The sequence below is a fragment of the Gavia stellata genome, chromosome 16, assembly GCF_030936135.1.
Source record: "Gavia stellata isolate bGavSte3 chromosome 16, bGavSte3.hap2, whole genome shotgun sequence".
Classification (NCBI taxonomy): domain Eukaryota; kingdom Metazoa; phylum Chordata; class Aves; order Gaviiformes; family Gaviidae; genus Gavia; species Gavia stellata.
The window spans coordinates 320,269-334,824 of NC_082609.1; the positions used below are offsets into that span (position 1 = coordinate 320,269).

The 14,556-nt window shown below is 41.8% G+C and overlaps 1 protein-coding gene across 2 annotated transcripts in view; it reads left to right on the top strand.

The window, feature by feature from the left end:
* Positions 1-14,305, top strand: part of JAKMIP2 (janus kinase and microtubule interacting protein 2) — a 30,112-nt gene extending 15,807 nt beyond the window's left edge. Inside the window, exons 9-20 of one of the 2 annotated variants that reach the window (XM_059825639.1) lie at positions 41-169; positions 599-682; positions 985-1,047; positions 2,660-2,758; positions 5,325-5,423; positions 5,759-5,812; positions 6,673-6,738; positions 7,597-7,665; positions 8,728-8,805; positions 9,689-9,892; positions 12,585-12,650; positions 14,255-14,305. In XM_059825639.1, the coding sequence (XP_059681622.1) occupies positions 41-169; positions 599-682; positions 985-1,047; positions 2,660-2,758; positions 5,325-5,423; positions 5,759-5,812; positions 6,673-6,738; positions 7,597-7,665; positions 8,728-8,805; positions 9,689-9,892; positions 12,585-12,650; positions 14,255-14,305 (1,062 nt within the window). The remainder of the gene's footprint in view (positions 1-40; positions 170-598; positions 683-984; positions 1,048-2,659; positions 2,759-5,324; positions 5,424-5,758; positions 5,813-6,672; positions 6,739-7,596; positions 7,666-8,727; positions 8,806-9,688; positions 9,893-12,584; positions 12,651-14,254) is intronic. The other variant, XM_059825640.1, reaches the window with a different exon arrangement.
* Positions 14,306-14,556: the final 251 nt, after the last annotated feature.

Consider the following 14,556-nt stretch of genomic DNA (forward strand, 5'->3'; position numbering starts at 1 on the left):
TACTGTCTGGTGCTTAGACAGGTCCTTTCTCATCCTTCAGGGTTTAGCAGCAGAAGAATCAGAGCTGCGGTTTCGACAGCTGACAAAGGAGTACCAGGCTCTGCAGAGAGCGTATGCACTACTGCAGGAGCAAACAGGAGGCATCATAGATGCTGAAAGAGAAGCCAAGGTCAGTATTTGTTTGAGGGTAAAAGCATTTCATTGCTATCAGGACATACAAACCCCTCAAAGTGACATACAAGGGAATGGAGTTATGTACAATGTCCATATAACTGAGAGATGTCTGTTTCATTCATTTGCTGAGTACATTTAAAGAGAGTGACAATTAAGAATGGACACAATCACTCAGTTTACAAGGGGCTGTCCTCCACCTGAACCTGAAAACCCTGCAGTTAGGCAGGCATGCCAAAGCAGGTAATTCTGCAGTTTGGCACGGAATCACAAGGGTTTTCTCATCTTTTGCCCAGGTGTGAAGGGGTTGGGTTTTAAAGGTAAAAGGAGGCCTGTGGGTTTTCACAAAGGCACGCATTGCACCAACTTTAGAAATATTCACCTAAATGTTTCTGTTACTGTTTAATGCTGTGCCTGATTTCAACAGGCTCAGGAGCAGCTCCAAGCTGAAGTCCAGAGATACAAAGCCAAAATAGAAGATCTGGAGAAAACTTTGGCACAGAAAGGGCAGGTAGGCACTTCTTGTGTATTTTCTTTTCCTGTTTTGGATCGTACCTGCTCTGCTTACAAATTACCTAGCACAATTTCAGTATAGACTTCCATGAGATTTAATGTCGCTGTTCAGTAAACAGGCAGGTCTAGCGAGTTCAGAAGCCTTGCTATAGCTTGGTAGACCAATATGTTGTTACTCTGTAAACGACAGTTTGTTTCTGTAGGATTTTAAAGCCTGAATATTGTGGCTCCGATTTTCAATAAACGTGCCCAACCTCATGGAGTTTGATTATTCTGTAATAGTACTGCTTCATCCAACAGGACTCGCACTGGGTGGAAGACAAACAGCTTTTCATTAAGAGGAACCAAGAGCTTTTAGACAAGGTATGTTCCCAAGTTTTGCATGCTCACTCTGAAGGGTGATCTGGATCTTGCAATACACTTTTTGGACATGCAGTCTGGTGCTTATAGGTGTAGTATAAGGATAGAACACCATAGATTGATATGGGCAGGATAACGTATGGAAAGAGAAGCCCTCTCTAGCTCTGCTTAGGTACTGTTGTTGCTGGCAGTTGCTGATGCACCAGCTCTGCTGGTAAGCTCCAGCCTGAGAGCTGGAAGCTCTACTCATCAGTGCCTCCGAGCCAGAACGACCTTTGTGTTCCAGTAGCATTGCACTGAAGAGGCTGCTGCTGCTGCTGCACTGGCAGGATGTTTTGAGCTTAGCTTCTGGGTGTGAAAGCACAGTAGAAATGCAGTCACCCTCTAACACCAGGATCCTTTCATACTCCTAGTCCCTGTGCATTCTGTATATTTTTAAGGGCTTAAAGTCATCCCTAGGTCCAGTGGAACTTGTACTGCTCAATCCCTTGGTACATTTAGGAATATCACCTGTTTGTGTGTGTATATATATTTATAAGTATGTATATATTTTTAATCATGGAATATAAGGGTACGAGGGAACCTCAACATTGCTTGCATATCACCAACTGTAACAGCAGTGGCCATACATATAACTGCCATCAGCAAGAGGCCATAACTCCCAGTACCGGGTCTCCTGCCATCTTTCACCTCCCAGATGAGGTTTCTTAGCCTGTGTTTCTCCCCTTCCATAAACACACCTAGTAAGTCTCCAGCCCTGTGCCATCCTTCCCCATCCAGACAAACCAACCCATGGGGGCTCATTTGACCTCAGTCTTACCATGCTCCCTAGCTGTCCTTGTCTGGGGTCTACTCAGACAACCTGACTGCAAAATACATGTCCTGGCACTGGCTGGAGACTTGCAGAAGAGAGCAGGCTGAGGAGCTAGTGGTGGAGTTGTCCACAACAAGCAATCTATAGACAACTGGCCAATGGGTGGTATGTCAGTCTGTCTGCTAATTGACAGAACTACTTGTGTGGAGATGCTGGCTATGCAGTTCACACAAGTGCTTGCATGGGGTGGGATGGCTGCTCAGGTAACTGCCTCCACAAAGACAGCTCTCCCTGCATGCCATCTGTCCTTCATGTACTACCCACTGGGAATCTCTGATCTAGCCCAAGCTCTTCTCCAAGGCATGTGCAGCTGTTTCTGTGTCATTCCTGATAGATGTTTATCCAACCTGTTCCTAGAATCCTCCAACAATAATGTCTCCACGTCCCTCCCCCAGACAATCTATTCCAGTGCTTTACCATGAGAGCAGTGTGTTTAATAGCTAATGCAGACTAATTAAAAAGCTAACCTGACACCTCTGCAGAGTTAACTTCCCTGCTGATCTTCACTAGGATTGGATTCTCTTGGGAAAACGTCCAACCTAAGCATTTTATGATGTTTAGGAAGTTGATGAGCAGAAGTTCACCAGTAAACTAAAGACTCACTGAGTTAAAACAGCAAGTACTGAATCATCTCTCGAGTTTGGATTTTGCATTGCCTGTGCTACCTCAACTACTACCCACCAGATATTCAATGTTTCTTGTAACAGTCACACAGATCCTGAATTTACATATTTCTGTTAGATAGAGAAACTGGAAGCAGAAAACAACCGTCTGCAACAGGAGCTGCAAGATGCTCGAGACCAGAATGAGCTGCTGGAGTTCCGCAACCTTGAGCTGGAGGTGATGGATGAGCTCATTACAGTAGAGCTGGTAGCAAATTAAACTAGCGCACTTGCACTGGACACCAACTTTAATCAAATGTTTACACAAGCACTGTAGTGATATAACAGAGTAACAAATCAGGTCCAGTATTTTTAATTGTGAGCTGAAGTATGTCAGCTGTAATAACCTGGAAATAGTATGCTCCATACTTGACTGGTTCACCTCTCTCTGAGCTAGGTTCCCAGTGTGCATAGATAAGCTTAGCCGAGTAATGTCAGCCTGGCTCTTAGTTACCACACCTGCAAATATGGAGCAGCCTGTTGTCAACATGCTGTGTTCTTATTGCTGGCCTGAAGTCTACTAAAATCAACAGAAATTAATTACATTTAAATTAACCAAATAAGCAAGGCTTAAATCCCATCTTCATGTACCTTGCTCAGGGCTGCATCCTGGTTTACAGCTAAGATCTATCCTGAGAGTAGACATCATGAACCTGAGCAGGTCTTGGAGGAGAAAGAAAAGTTGAGGGTACTTTTATCTCTAATAGCTGAAGAGTCAAGTGTTCCTCTAAGAAGTCAGAGACACAGGTACAGTTCTCTCTTCAGGGTCTTCAAAGCCCTATTTCCCCCTATGAAAATCTTACTGCTGATCTATAAATTATACTGGCTTTGTTCTTTTCCCCTCTTTAAGCAAGGGTGATGAGACAAGAGTTCAAGTTTCAGTGAGAGTGCTGCTGTGAGGAGAAGTGCACCTCTCTAGCCCTGTGCTTGAAGGACTGGAACTGTCTGAAGTTTAATTCAGCATGATTGATGAAATTGCGTAAGCAGTTAGTTGTAAGAGAAAGTATCAGACCCAGGGCTGTTGTCTTCCAGTACCATACCTATGGGGGTAAAAGGGTTGTACCTTGTCCCCTCTGACCCAGAGAATCTTGAATTCTTTTTTCTGTGGGGACTTGGCTGTGAGAGGAGTGGGGGGCTGTCCTACCCAAACCAATCTGTACTGGGCAATTAGAGCACTCTTCATTGCAGAGGAGAAACGTGCACATCGGCTCCTGCGGTGGGGGGAGCTGCAGCCAGGCCCGCGACATCCCTCAGGGCACTCCAGCTCTGCTGGGGGACGTCTGCGGATCCCCGGGAGTGCTGGTGTGGGCTGTGCTGTGCTCGGGGCTGGCAGTGCCAGTGCTGCCACCCTGCTGTGAGCACCTGAGGACAGCTGGGGTACAGAGCCAGGGTGCCCAAGGAGCACAGGGTTTGCAATGGCTTCCATGCTATTGATTCCTGAGGCACATTTAGATTTAATCTCTCTGTACCTCAGTGTCCTGCCACTGTGGTGGGGATAAGAGACATTTTATATTGCTCCTACAGCCTTTATCCTCATTCTTGCCGATGCTGACATGTATGAAAAGCCAACAGTGCCTGCCTATGTGCGTATAGTGCTTGGCCTGGAGTTGTCCTAATTTGTGTCTGGAGGCTGCAGGCCCTAGCACAATGAATAGCAACAGCCTCTCTGCCCACTTGCAAGCACTGTCATTTTTGCAGGCACTGGACACATTCCCCGTTGAGCAGCTCTCCTCATTACCTGCGTTAGGTAAGAAAGGTCCCTCAGGTGACACTGGAGATTGATGGAGGAGCTCCAGAAGCCTCTGCAGGTGGCCAGAGGACTGGGTCAGACCTTGATCTCCCGCTTCCCAGACTGCCCCTAGTTACAGATTCTTGCTATGAGCGCCAACCGACAAAAACTTCCACCTGGTCTTTTCTCCAGTATAAGCTGATTTATTTCTCAGTTGTTCATTTCAGTTGCTGTCCAAGGCCTTATATACTAGCCATTCAGAGCTTGTACGTAACAGAGCCTTTCCTGGCTCTCATGAATCAGTGCTGTGACAGATTTGTCCCTTATTTATAAAACTTTCCCACAGTTTTACCTGACAGCTGTGTTTCCATATGACATGGAACTGGACTGATCAAGTGAATTACATGTTCATAAACAAAAAGTGTATTTGAAAGTGAAATTTGATCTTCGCTTCTGTGCTTGCCTGAATACCTGAAAGAGATGAGAAATAACATCTTCAAATTTTTATTTTTGTCTTTGGTCCTTTAAAACTGGACAAATATTTGTAGATTTTATGCAATGAAGATGTATAAATAGCTAAGTTGTTCAACTTTTTTGAACTTACTATTTTCCACAGATATTAGAACATACAACATACCAGGATGAGCAAATGTCTTAAATCAAATACCTGTTTCTAAAGGGAGTATTTACAACAATATATAGTTGTTCAACTTTTCACTAAGCAAATCACTTGAGTCTTAGCCAGGTGACAACCTTTCCACAGACAATTTGCAAATTGACATAATACATCAAATAAATAATCTCCTGTAAAATAATTAGCTTGGGTTTTAGGATCCTATCACACTTGGCACACTGTTTTTCAGACTAGGTCTAAATATTTCTTTCTTTGACTTGTAAAATGAAGAGCTTGGCTTTGCGAAGCATGATATAAACAGTAGCTATGGCATTTAATGAGTTCTGTGTGCATCTCCTTCATTCTAATATGTGCTTTGGTGTCTTTTCAATTTATTTTCAGGAAAGAGAGAGACGGTCCCCACCATTTAATCTCCAGATTCACCCATTCGCAGATGGTGTGAGTGCTCTACAGATCTACTGCATGAAGGAAGGGGTTAAGGTAGGTCAGTTTTATAAGGCAGCACTTGTAACTACAGGTGTGGTGGATACTGCCCATATAACCCATTAAATTCATCTCTGCTAATAACTCCACTAAATTTTAAGCATTTAAACTCAGTCTAATGTAAAAGTGTGTGATGACTGACACAATTGAATTGGACTCATAATTTTCACCATAATGATAAAAACTGGCTCAAAGGCAACTGAAATCAGTGTGTGATGCATTCCGTGGGATAAAACAAAATGGTTGATTTCAACATGGTTCGTAGGAGGGATGGATATTGCAGCTGTGATAAAATGTGCATGCCATGTCTTTACTTTATTCTCTCTTTGCAGGATGTCAGCATCCCAGACCTCATAAAGCAGTTAGACATCCTAGGTGATAATGGGGTAAGTTAAAGTGGGAGGTATTTTCCCTTTACAAGCTGCATTCTGTGCAGTAGAGTAAGTGAAATCTATAATCATCATTACTATTTTCTAAGATACTTGTTAAATTATGTAGTATGAGAACAATTAATTTAAGGAATGTTTATTTCCATAAGTTAAGGATTTGTGAGATTCCAGTAGTCAGAGAACTAGTACCGAAGTAGCAGCTTTAACATCTAGTTTAGCAGACTAGGGAAGAATGTCAAAGGCCACTGATATTTAGAACTGGGCCTGACTGCACTCCAGTCATTCAGGAAAGCACATGAATTAGTTTGGCAGTCCGAGCCAACCACATCTTCATCGTGACTAGGATTCCTCTGAAAATAGTTTCATAAATAGGCAAGAATTATCAAATCCCCTGTGGCTTTGTAAGTGGGCATTGCTGCCCACTTTACTCATCCATGTAAAAGAGATCATTCTGTATCTCTGGCCAACATTTTCAGAAAGTGTATAAGAACTAAAAACGAAGGACAATGATTGTCTATTCATGTGCTAGTATAAATCAGCATTATTTTTACAAAAGCTTTAATGGAAATTCAGCTTTGTAAAACTAGCATGAAGACAGACAAATGGCTGTAAATTTAGTTTACATTTCTCATAAGATGCAATGGAATAAAAACATATAGTTAGTCCATATCATGCAGAAAAGCAAAAGCAGTGTTCTTTTTAATATGTTAACAGAGTCTGAATGTTTTGATGGGAATAGGATACCCAGTACTACAGGGATCCCCTGAAAGCTGTAGACCTAGTCTATAGCCTGGATTATCTTTATTCATGCAGGAAACAGCTGCAAATTTTCTTCTTACCTCTCTTTCTCTTCACAGAATTTAAGAAATGAAGAACAAGTGGCCATAATTCAGGCTTCCACTGTATTGTCCTTGGCAGAAAAGGTAAATTGTGTGCTTGCTTTTCTCATGTGTTATCTAAGGCCTCATCTAATGCTGGAAATTTTCTGCTCTGTTGTTGTTGTCAATATTGTCAAACTTTCTAGTGTAGGAAGTGATTCCCCTTATAAAGTGAACTGTGCCAGCACAGTCCCAAACACCTTGCTAAAGCAGCAAAAATATCAAACTCAGCTGGCCCAAGCTGTGAAGTTAAAACAACTGCAGATACAAAAAGAATGTCAAATGAAACTTGCATCTGTAAACTGAATGAGAAACCATCAGACATTCAAGCCATAATTAGTTATAGCGTGGGATTTCTAGTTCTGAGATTTCCAAAGCTTCTGAAGGGATCTGTGTGCAAAATTTGCACTGAAAATATGTGTCTTAAGTTCCTTGTTTCGGAAATCAAAAAGAAAGTGAGGGTTGGTTAAAATTCCTTTCTGTGGCATGCAGACACAAATGCAGCACACAATTTTGTCAACATGACAGCTTCCAGGGATTCTACTCAACAATTCCTCCTCTGCAAAAATAATTGCCATCTACCCAGCTAAGCTATTTCTGAGATGCTAGAGCTCCATCATGGGCCCTTATCCATGGGATGAAATGGGTTCCCTGTCCATCCAAGAAAGTGTGCTTTTCCATCTTCCAGTGATCTGGTAATGGTGATCCTCTTGCTTCTTCTGTCAAGTGCTACCTACAGACATTGTGGCTGCCCCTGTCACAGGAAAACAGCCTCAAGATGGGCCCAGAATTAGCAATAGCTTACTAAAAATAGACTAAAAAGATGTTGTAGATGTCCAGCTTGCCACTGCCCATGTGCCTAGAAAACACAGCAGGTTACAGCTCTCATTGTCTTCCGTCCAGTGGATCCAGCAGATTGAGGGAGCTGAAGCTGCTCTGCATCAGAAGATGATGGAACTGGAAAGTGATATGGTAAGCAAACTTTCCTTAATACACATTTTAGGGGCAAGACATTGAGTGTGTCACATTTACTTAGTATGCCAAAAGATAACTAAAAAGGTCTTCTGGCAAATTAAGTATGCAGGCTTTCTCTGATTATTGGTGAATCCATAAAATTGTAACTAGTCTGGTTCACATGCAACAGCAAAATAACATAGAAACAGAAATAGTGAAGGTCTGAAAACTTCCTCTCTTTTTCAGTGAGGATGACTATTTATTAATAAGTACAGAGGGCTCAAAGGTTGCTTAGTGATTTTTCAGAGATGTAAATGACCGCACTCTTTGTCTCGTAAGATTCACAGTCTAAACATCAGCTGTTATATCATATTTTAGTATGTGGGAAACTAATGAATTATCACGGTGTTTTCTTTCATTACATTTTAAGCCCATACCATCCTAAAGGCAAAACTTTCACAGCTGAACTGAAGTTGCTATAGCACCAGTGAAGTTAGTATCTTACCCTATTCTTATTCTAGTTAATGGAAGTAGCCTACAAGATGACCAAGCATAATTACAACAGGATAGCTGTACTGGTTCACATTCTGTTCCTATGGTATGTCTGTACTTGAGTCAATTCAGCTTAAGGTAGGCTGAGAATTTAAAGCACAGCAGCTTCCCCCAAATAATGTGAACATGAATATGCCTGTTTAGTTCCTGTTTAGTTTATTGCACTTTCACACTTCTTCCAAAATAAGAGAAAGCACAAAGGGAGTTGTCCATGATGCCAGGGGAGGTATCACACAGAAACCCCTAAATTACACTACTGAAATGCCAAGCAATATCACTGAAGTCAACAAAGAGATGATGGATTTAGTTCCATGTAGATCATATGTAATATCATCCAAAAGCAATCCACAGCTACTTTCCCTTCCTTCTTTTCTAGCTGAGTCACAAATGAATAACTCTGCAGAGTGTCAGTTGAAGACCAGTCTCCTAGTCCTGCCTGAGTCAGATATCTGTAGTTTATTTAATAAAACTTACTAAAGTATTTTGAGTAACTAATTCATTTTTCTGTCCAAATGATCCTTCATTTAGGAGCAATTTTGCAAAATAAAAGGTTATTTGGAAGAAGAATTAGACTACAGGAAGCAAGCTCTCGACCAAGCATACATGGTATGTACAAAGGAAATTCTACAGCACATAATGGCCAGCACTGTGACAGGACACAGACTCCTGTTGGATCAGGAAGAGAGATTTTTGCTTCTTTCTTAGTATCTTTTTTTTATTTATTTGATTTTTCCCATTCTTCTGATGCACTACCATGCAATCTGCACAGCTTCAACACAACACCGAGCTTTTTCATGTCACAAAAAGGCAGATATCCTGAAGTCTGAAACTCTTTGTCAGTTGGAGGCAGATATTGCTCATTAATGTTGGCTTGTCCAACTGGAGTCAGTGCAACCAGCTGGAACTCAGATCTGGAATCTTGGCTGTTTTGCACATGTCATACCAAGAAGACGATATGCCACAAAAAGCAAGAGTTCCTGCTATAAACACTGCTATATCAAATTCTGATACATAGGTCTGATAACTGGCTGTGCAAGTTCATCATGCTTGGTTTGTCAAATTAATGAGAATGCTCATTGATTAGCAGGATTAAGAGCAAAGTAGTCTGACAGTGACCTTCAATCCTTCCTCTTTTGTTTTTTAGCACAATGGGTCAAAATTTTAGAATGGGTCAAATATTCATCTTTACACTTATAAAATAGGTGTGAAAATTCTACCCAACTCCTAATCATCTCTGTTACAGCTTAAAAAAAGTCAAAGTGAGGGATTTCAGTGAAAATTAATATTAAAATATTTTAAAAATAAAAGTTCGTATCCTTTAGTCAAAACACTGAACCATTTTATGAGTTCTGGTTTTCACATTTTGGCACACTTGAGCACAGGGACTACTTCTCATGCAGGCGCCTGAATCTGCCACCAACTCCCCAGTTCCCACTGTGTTTTAAACAATGTTTCATCTCTAATTGGCTTTTGGTATTGCATCAACCAGAGGATCCAGGAGCTTGAAGCCACCTTGTACAATGCTTTGCAGCAAGAAACGGTGATAAAGTTTGGGGAACTACTCACTGAAAAACAGCAGGAAGAGCTGAGGACAGCAGTAGAAAAGCTAAGACGTCAGATGCTGAGGAAAAGCAGAGAATATGATTGCCAGATTCTTCAGGAGAGGATGGAGCTGCTCCAGCAGGCTCATCAGGTAAGAAAAAGGAACCACGCATATGCATATCTACTCAGCTTTGCTGTATAAGAACATAAGCTGAGGTCAAATTTAGGCAAGCTCCAGGCCATGAGGAAGCCTGGCATCTAGTTTTTTGGGTTGTTTCATACTTTGTGTCTTTACTGGGTACACAAACACATGTGATACTAGCTTGTGGAAGATTGTTTTGACATATTTTGAGTCTTAAAATTCCAAACCAAAGTTTTCCTGCAGAATTCTGTCTGCATGAGTCTAGCTTTGTAATAAAAATGTTCATCCCTAGTTATTGGATTGGGCACAAGAGGAGCAGTATGGATGCTTCTGGCTCGTGTTACACAGGAGAGCTGTCTGTTTTTCCAGACACTTATGCTTTGTCCCTCGCAAAGTGGGCAGGTGTTACGTTTCACTGCTGAGATACAGTACTACATTTCATGTTCAAAGAACATTCAAAGCTCTGCAAGCTGTGAGGTCCTAGAGTAAAATGGCAAAGAGTCACAGCATGCTGATTAATGTGACAGCTGCACAATGAAACAAAACTTACTGAAATGTTTATGGGAATAAGAGAGAAAGCATATGCCCAGTGGTTAGGGTTTCTGGCTCACAGGAAGACTTAGTTTTCACAGTCCTGCCTGATCCTGAGTGGGAGACTTGAGACTGGGTCCACCAGACCTTTGCAGTGTGAGGAGCTTCTTGATTTCAGCCGTGACCGCTGCCCTGATTAACACTGTCACAGCAGTTCTGGCTTCTTTGAACAACTCTTAGCCAGCCTGAGTTGCAGATGGGGTTAGGAAAGGCTGAGAGGCCAAGGAAAGGGAAAGGGAGCGTTCACAGAATCACTAAGGTTGGAAAAGACCTGTAAGATCATGAAGTCCAACCACCAACCCAACACCACCATGCCCACTAAACCATGTCCTGCAGGGCCACGTCCACACGTTCCTCGAACACCTCCAGGGATGGTGACTCCACCGCCTCCCTGGGCAGCCTCTTCCAGTGCTTCACCACTCTCTCAGGAAAGACATTTTTCCCAATATCCAGCCTGAACCTCCCCTGGCACAATTTGAGGCCATTTCTTCTTGTCCTACCACTTGTCACTTGGGAGAAAAGACCAACATCCACCTCACCGCAACCCCCTTTCAGGTAGTTGTAGAGAGTGATGAGGTCTCCCCTCAGCCTCCTCTTCTCCAGACTGAATAACTCCAGCTCCCTCAGCCACTCCTCATCAGACTTGTGCTCCAGACCCCTCACCAGCTTCATCGCCCTTCTCTGGACACGCTCCAGCACCTCAGTGTCCTTCTTGTCGTGAGGGGCCCAAAACTGAATACAGGATTCGAGGTGCAGTCTCACCAGCGCTGAGTACAGGGGCACTTCCCTACTCCTGCTGGCCACACCATTTCTGATACAGGCCAGGATGCCATTGGCCTTCTTGGCCACCTGGGCACACTGCTGGCTCATATTCAGCCGCTGTCGACCAACACCCCCAGGTCCTTTTCCACCAACAGCTTTCCAGCCACTCGTCCCCAAGCCCGTAGCATTGCATGGGGTTGTTGTGACCCAAGTGTAGGATTCGGCACTTGGCCTTGTTGAACCTCATCCAATTGGCCTCGGCCCATCGATCCAGCCTGTCCAGATCCCTGTGAGGAGCCTTCCTGCCCTCCAGCAGATCAACACTCCCGCCCAACTTGGTGTTGTCTGCAAACTTGCTGAAGGTGCACTCAATCCAGATCATTGATAAATATATTAAACAAGACCGGCCCCAAAACTGAGCCCTGGGGGACTCCACTTGTGACCGGCCGCCATCTGGATTTAACTCCGTTCACCACAACTCCCTGGGCTCAGCCATCCAGCCAGTTTTTTACCCAGTGAAGAGGGCACCTGTGTAAGCCATGAGTGCGGTGTTGAAAGCTGCCATAAGCTAGTTGTCTCATCTCCAATTAGGAAGATGATCACAGGGGTGCCATCTGCTCTCCAGGTGCGAGGGCCTCCAGGTGTCTCCTGGTTTGCCTCTTTGGATCTCTGCTGTTTGCTGGCCAGCTGTCTTATGCCCTGACTAAATATAGAAAAGCTACTGAGATTCAAGGCCTCATTTTTCATACTTAGCAGTTCTGTTAACTGTTCTGTGGGATCTCTCTTCCCAAGGGGCCAAAAGTTTAACTCATGTTACATAATTTTTCTAAAAGTACCTAGGCTCTGCTAAAAAAATACACCTTGTCTACAAGTTACGTGTATCCTGCTCACCACAGAATCAATCTTTTTATAGTATTGTATACATGTATCATTTCAGATCTAATAGTAACACTTTAATCCTCTTTCAGTACATCAAACTGTGAGAAATCGTAATGAATCATGATATAATTCTAAAGAGTATAACCATGATCTTACACTTTCCATCTATTTAACACAGGATTAACATAAAATAGATAATATGAAACAGATCCGCTATTGATATTAATTTACAGCATTTGAGGATACAGTCACATATATGCAGTAGCGTATTTTGAGCAGTTGTAGACATGATAAAGTTGTGGTTAGGCAGGGTTAGTGGATGGAGTCATGGTACTACACAAGATTATCCCTGCCAAAGAAAGAGATTTGTTAATTTCTAGGCTTTTGGAACTTGGAACATTAAGTTACTTGTTCAGTGGAGCAAATTTACTGAAAATTTAGTCTAGATGCTTTATTTTCTGATTTACAGAGGATACGAGATTTAGAAGATAAAACTGACATCCAAAAGAGACAAATTAAGGATCTGGAGGAAAAGGTTGGTTCTGTTATGTTTCTGAAGCACACTGATCAACTTTTTTGAAAGTAATGACCTAGTTCTCTTGAACTACATGACCTTTTTGTTTAGCTGAATCAGCTGGACCTGTTGGTGGTGTTCTACTATGTTTTGTTTTCAATTTGTATTTCAGTATATACAGACTTCAATCTCCTCTGCAACATTTAATTTTAGGAAATAATGAACACTTTTAATTACAGTGAATGATGCCATACCAAATAATGAAGCCTTTACTTGGCTGTTAAATGCTGTGTTGGTAGACAGGCAATACTTCCATTAAAGGCAAGGTGAGGCTAGCAAGCAGGAAGGACTGAATGAAACTGAGTGAAGATTTGAAGATTATCCTTATCTCATGGGACTAGGGAACTCAGGTTCCGATGCTGCCCTCTTTATTGAAGCTTGTAATTGACTATCCAGTATAAATATGGTACCAGAATCTTGCCCTTAAGCTGAACTGTCAAAGAACTATATATGCACATTCTTTATATATACTGTCTCTATATATAGACACACACACTCTCTCTCTCTCTCTCTGTGTCTCTCTAAAAATATGCACTGCATTTTTTTGGTGAATAAGCCCAACTCTGTCACATTCTGTTTTGCTACTTGTAGGTAGGTTAGATAGGATTGTTGAAAAAAGATCATAGCATGGGCACAGCGTACTGCTACCAATAATGTCTTTTCTAGAAATGCCAGACTGATGTAAGATGCATCTCCAGTAGTAGCCTTGCCAATGTACTTATATTAGTAAATATCAATGTCCATGTGTGAACTATAATATGAAATAATGGCTATATTAGTACAATGACAGTAGTGCTAATGAGCCCTTTCAGTTTATATGTGTGTTCCTAAAGTGAAACAAGTGGGCATAATGCAAAACTTGATTCTTGTTTTGTCTTTCCATAATTCCTTCTGCTTTTCTGCCAATACTCTTGTGATACAAGGACTCAGTGTCTTTCTTTCTAATATATATAACTTGGAAAAATAACAGATGATAATCTGTGATGAAAATAAAAAAACAAAGCAAAACTTATGCCATGGTCAAATGGAGACCTTGAATAGGAGACTTTTTAGTGTAAATTTTCAAAAGAGCTTTCGACTCACAAAAATTGACATCTCAGAAGACAACGGATTCATGATTAAAATGAGACATCCAAAAATTGATTATTAAACATTTAATGGTTAGGGTTTGATATTATGTGTGTGTGTGTGTATCTGTATATATACACATTTTTTTTTTTTTTCCCAGACTATTTCCAGCATGGATTGCAGGCACTGTTTTTTAATGCTGTTAAAAATATTACCCACGCTATTTTTTATATCCAGCTTTGTGACTTCAGTCAACCCATGGTGGTTCATAGTGACAGTTATACCTCAGGCTTTCAATACAGCACCAGTTGGAATTCATCACCAAAATTAATGGGATCTGTTTTCTAAGCCTGGGAAGTGGTACAGAAGTAACTAGGGAAATACAGTGTTTTCTGAATGCATAGTTATTCTAATTGTCCTACAGAGTGCAAAAATAATCCTTATGCTTACAATGCCGTGACCTTTAGTTTTTACGCAATCTTCTTTTTCTTCTACAGTTTCTTTTTCTATTCTTGTTCTTCTCTCTTGCCTTTATCCTTTGGCCTTGATGTCAATGTGCCTCTTGGAAAGGTAAGACTATTTTATTTATTTCCTCAAAGCTAGCACTTCTTGCACAGAGCTGAGGATCGCATCCTTGTGTGTTCTTGTGTATGTCTGGAGTCAGAGAATTCAGCAGGTCGTTGTCAATTTCTAATAGTTCACAATGGAGGGTCGTCACACTGCTGAGTTGCCACAGGGAGTTGCAGGCAGACCAACACCATCCAACATACTTGTAAGTGAATTGCCAAAGCTTGCTGGT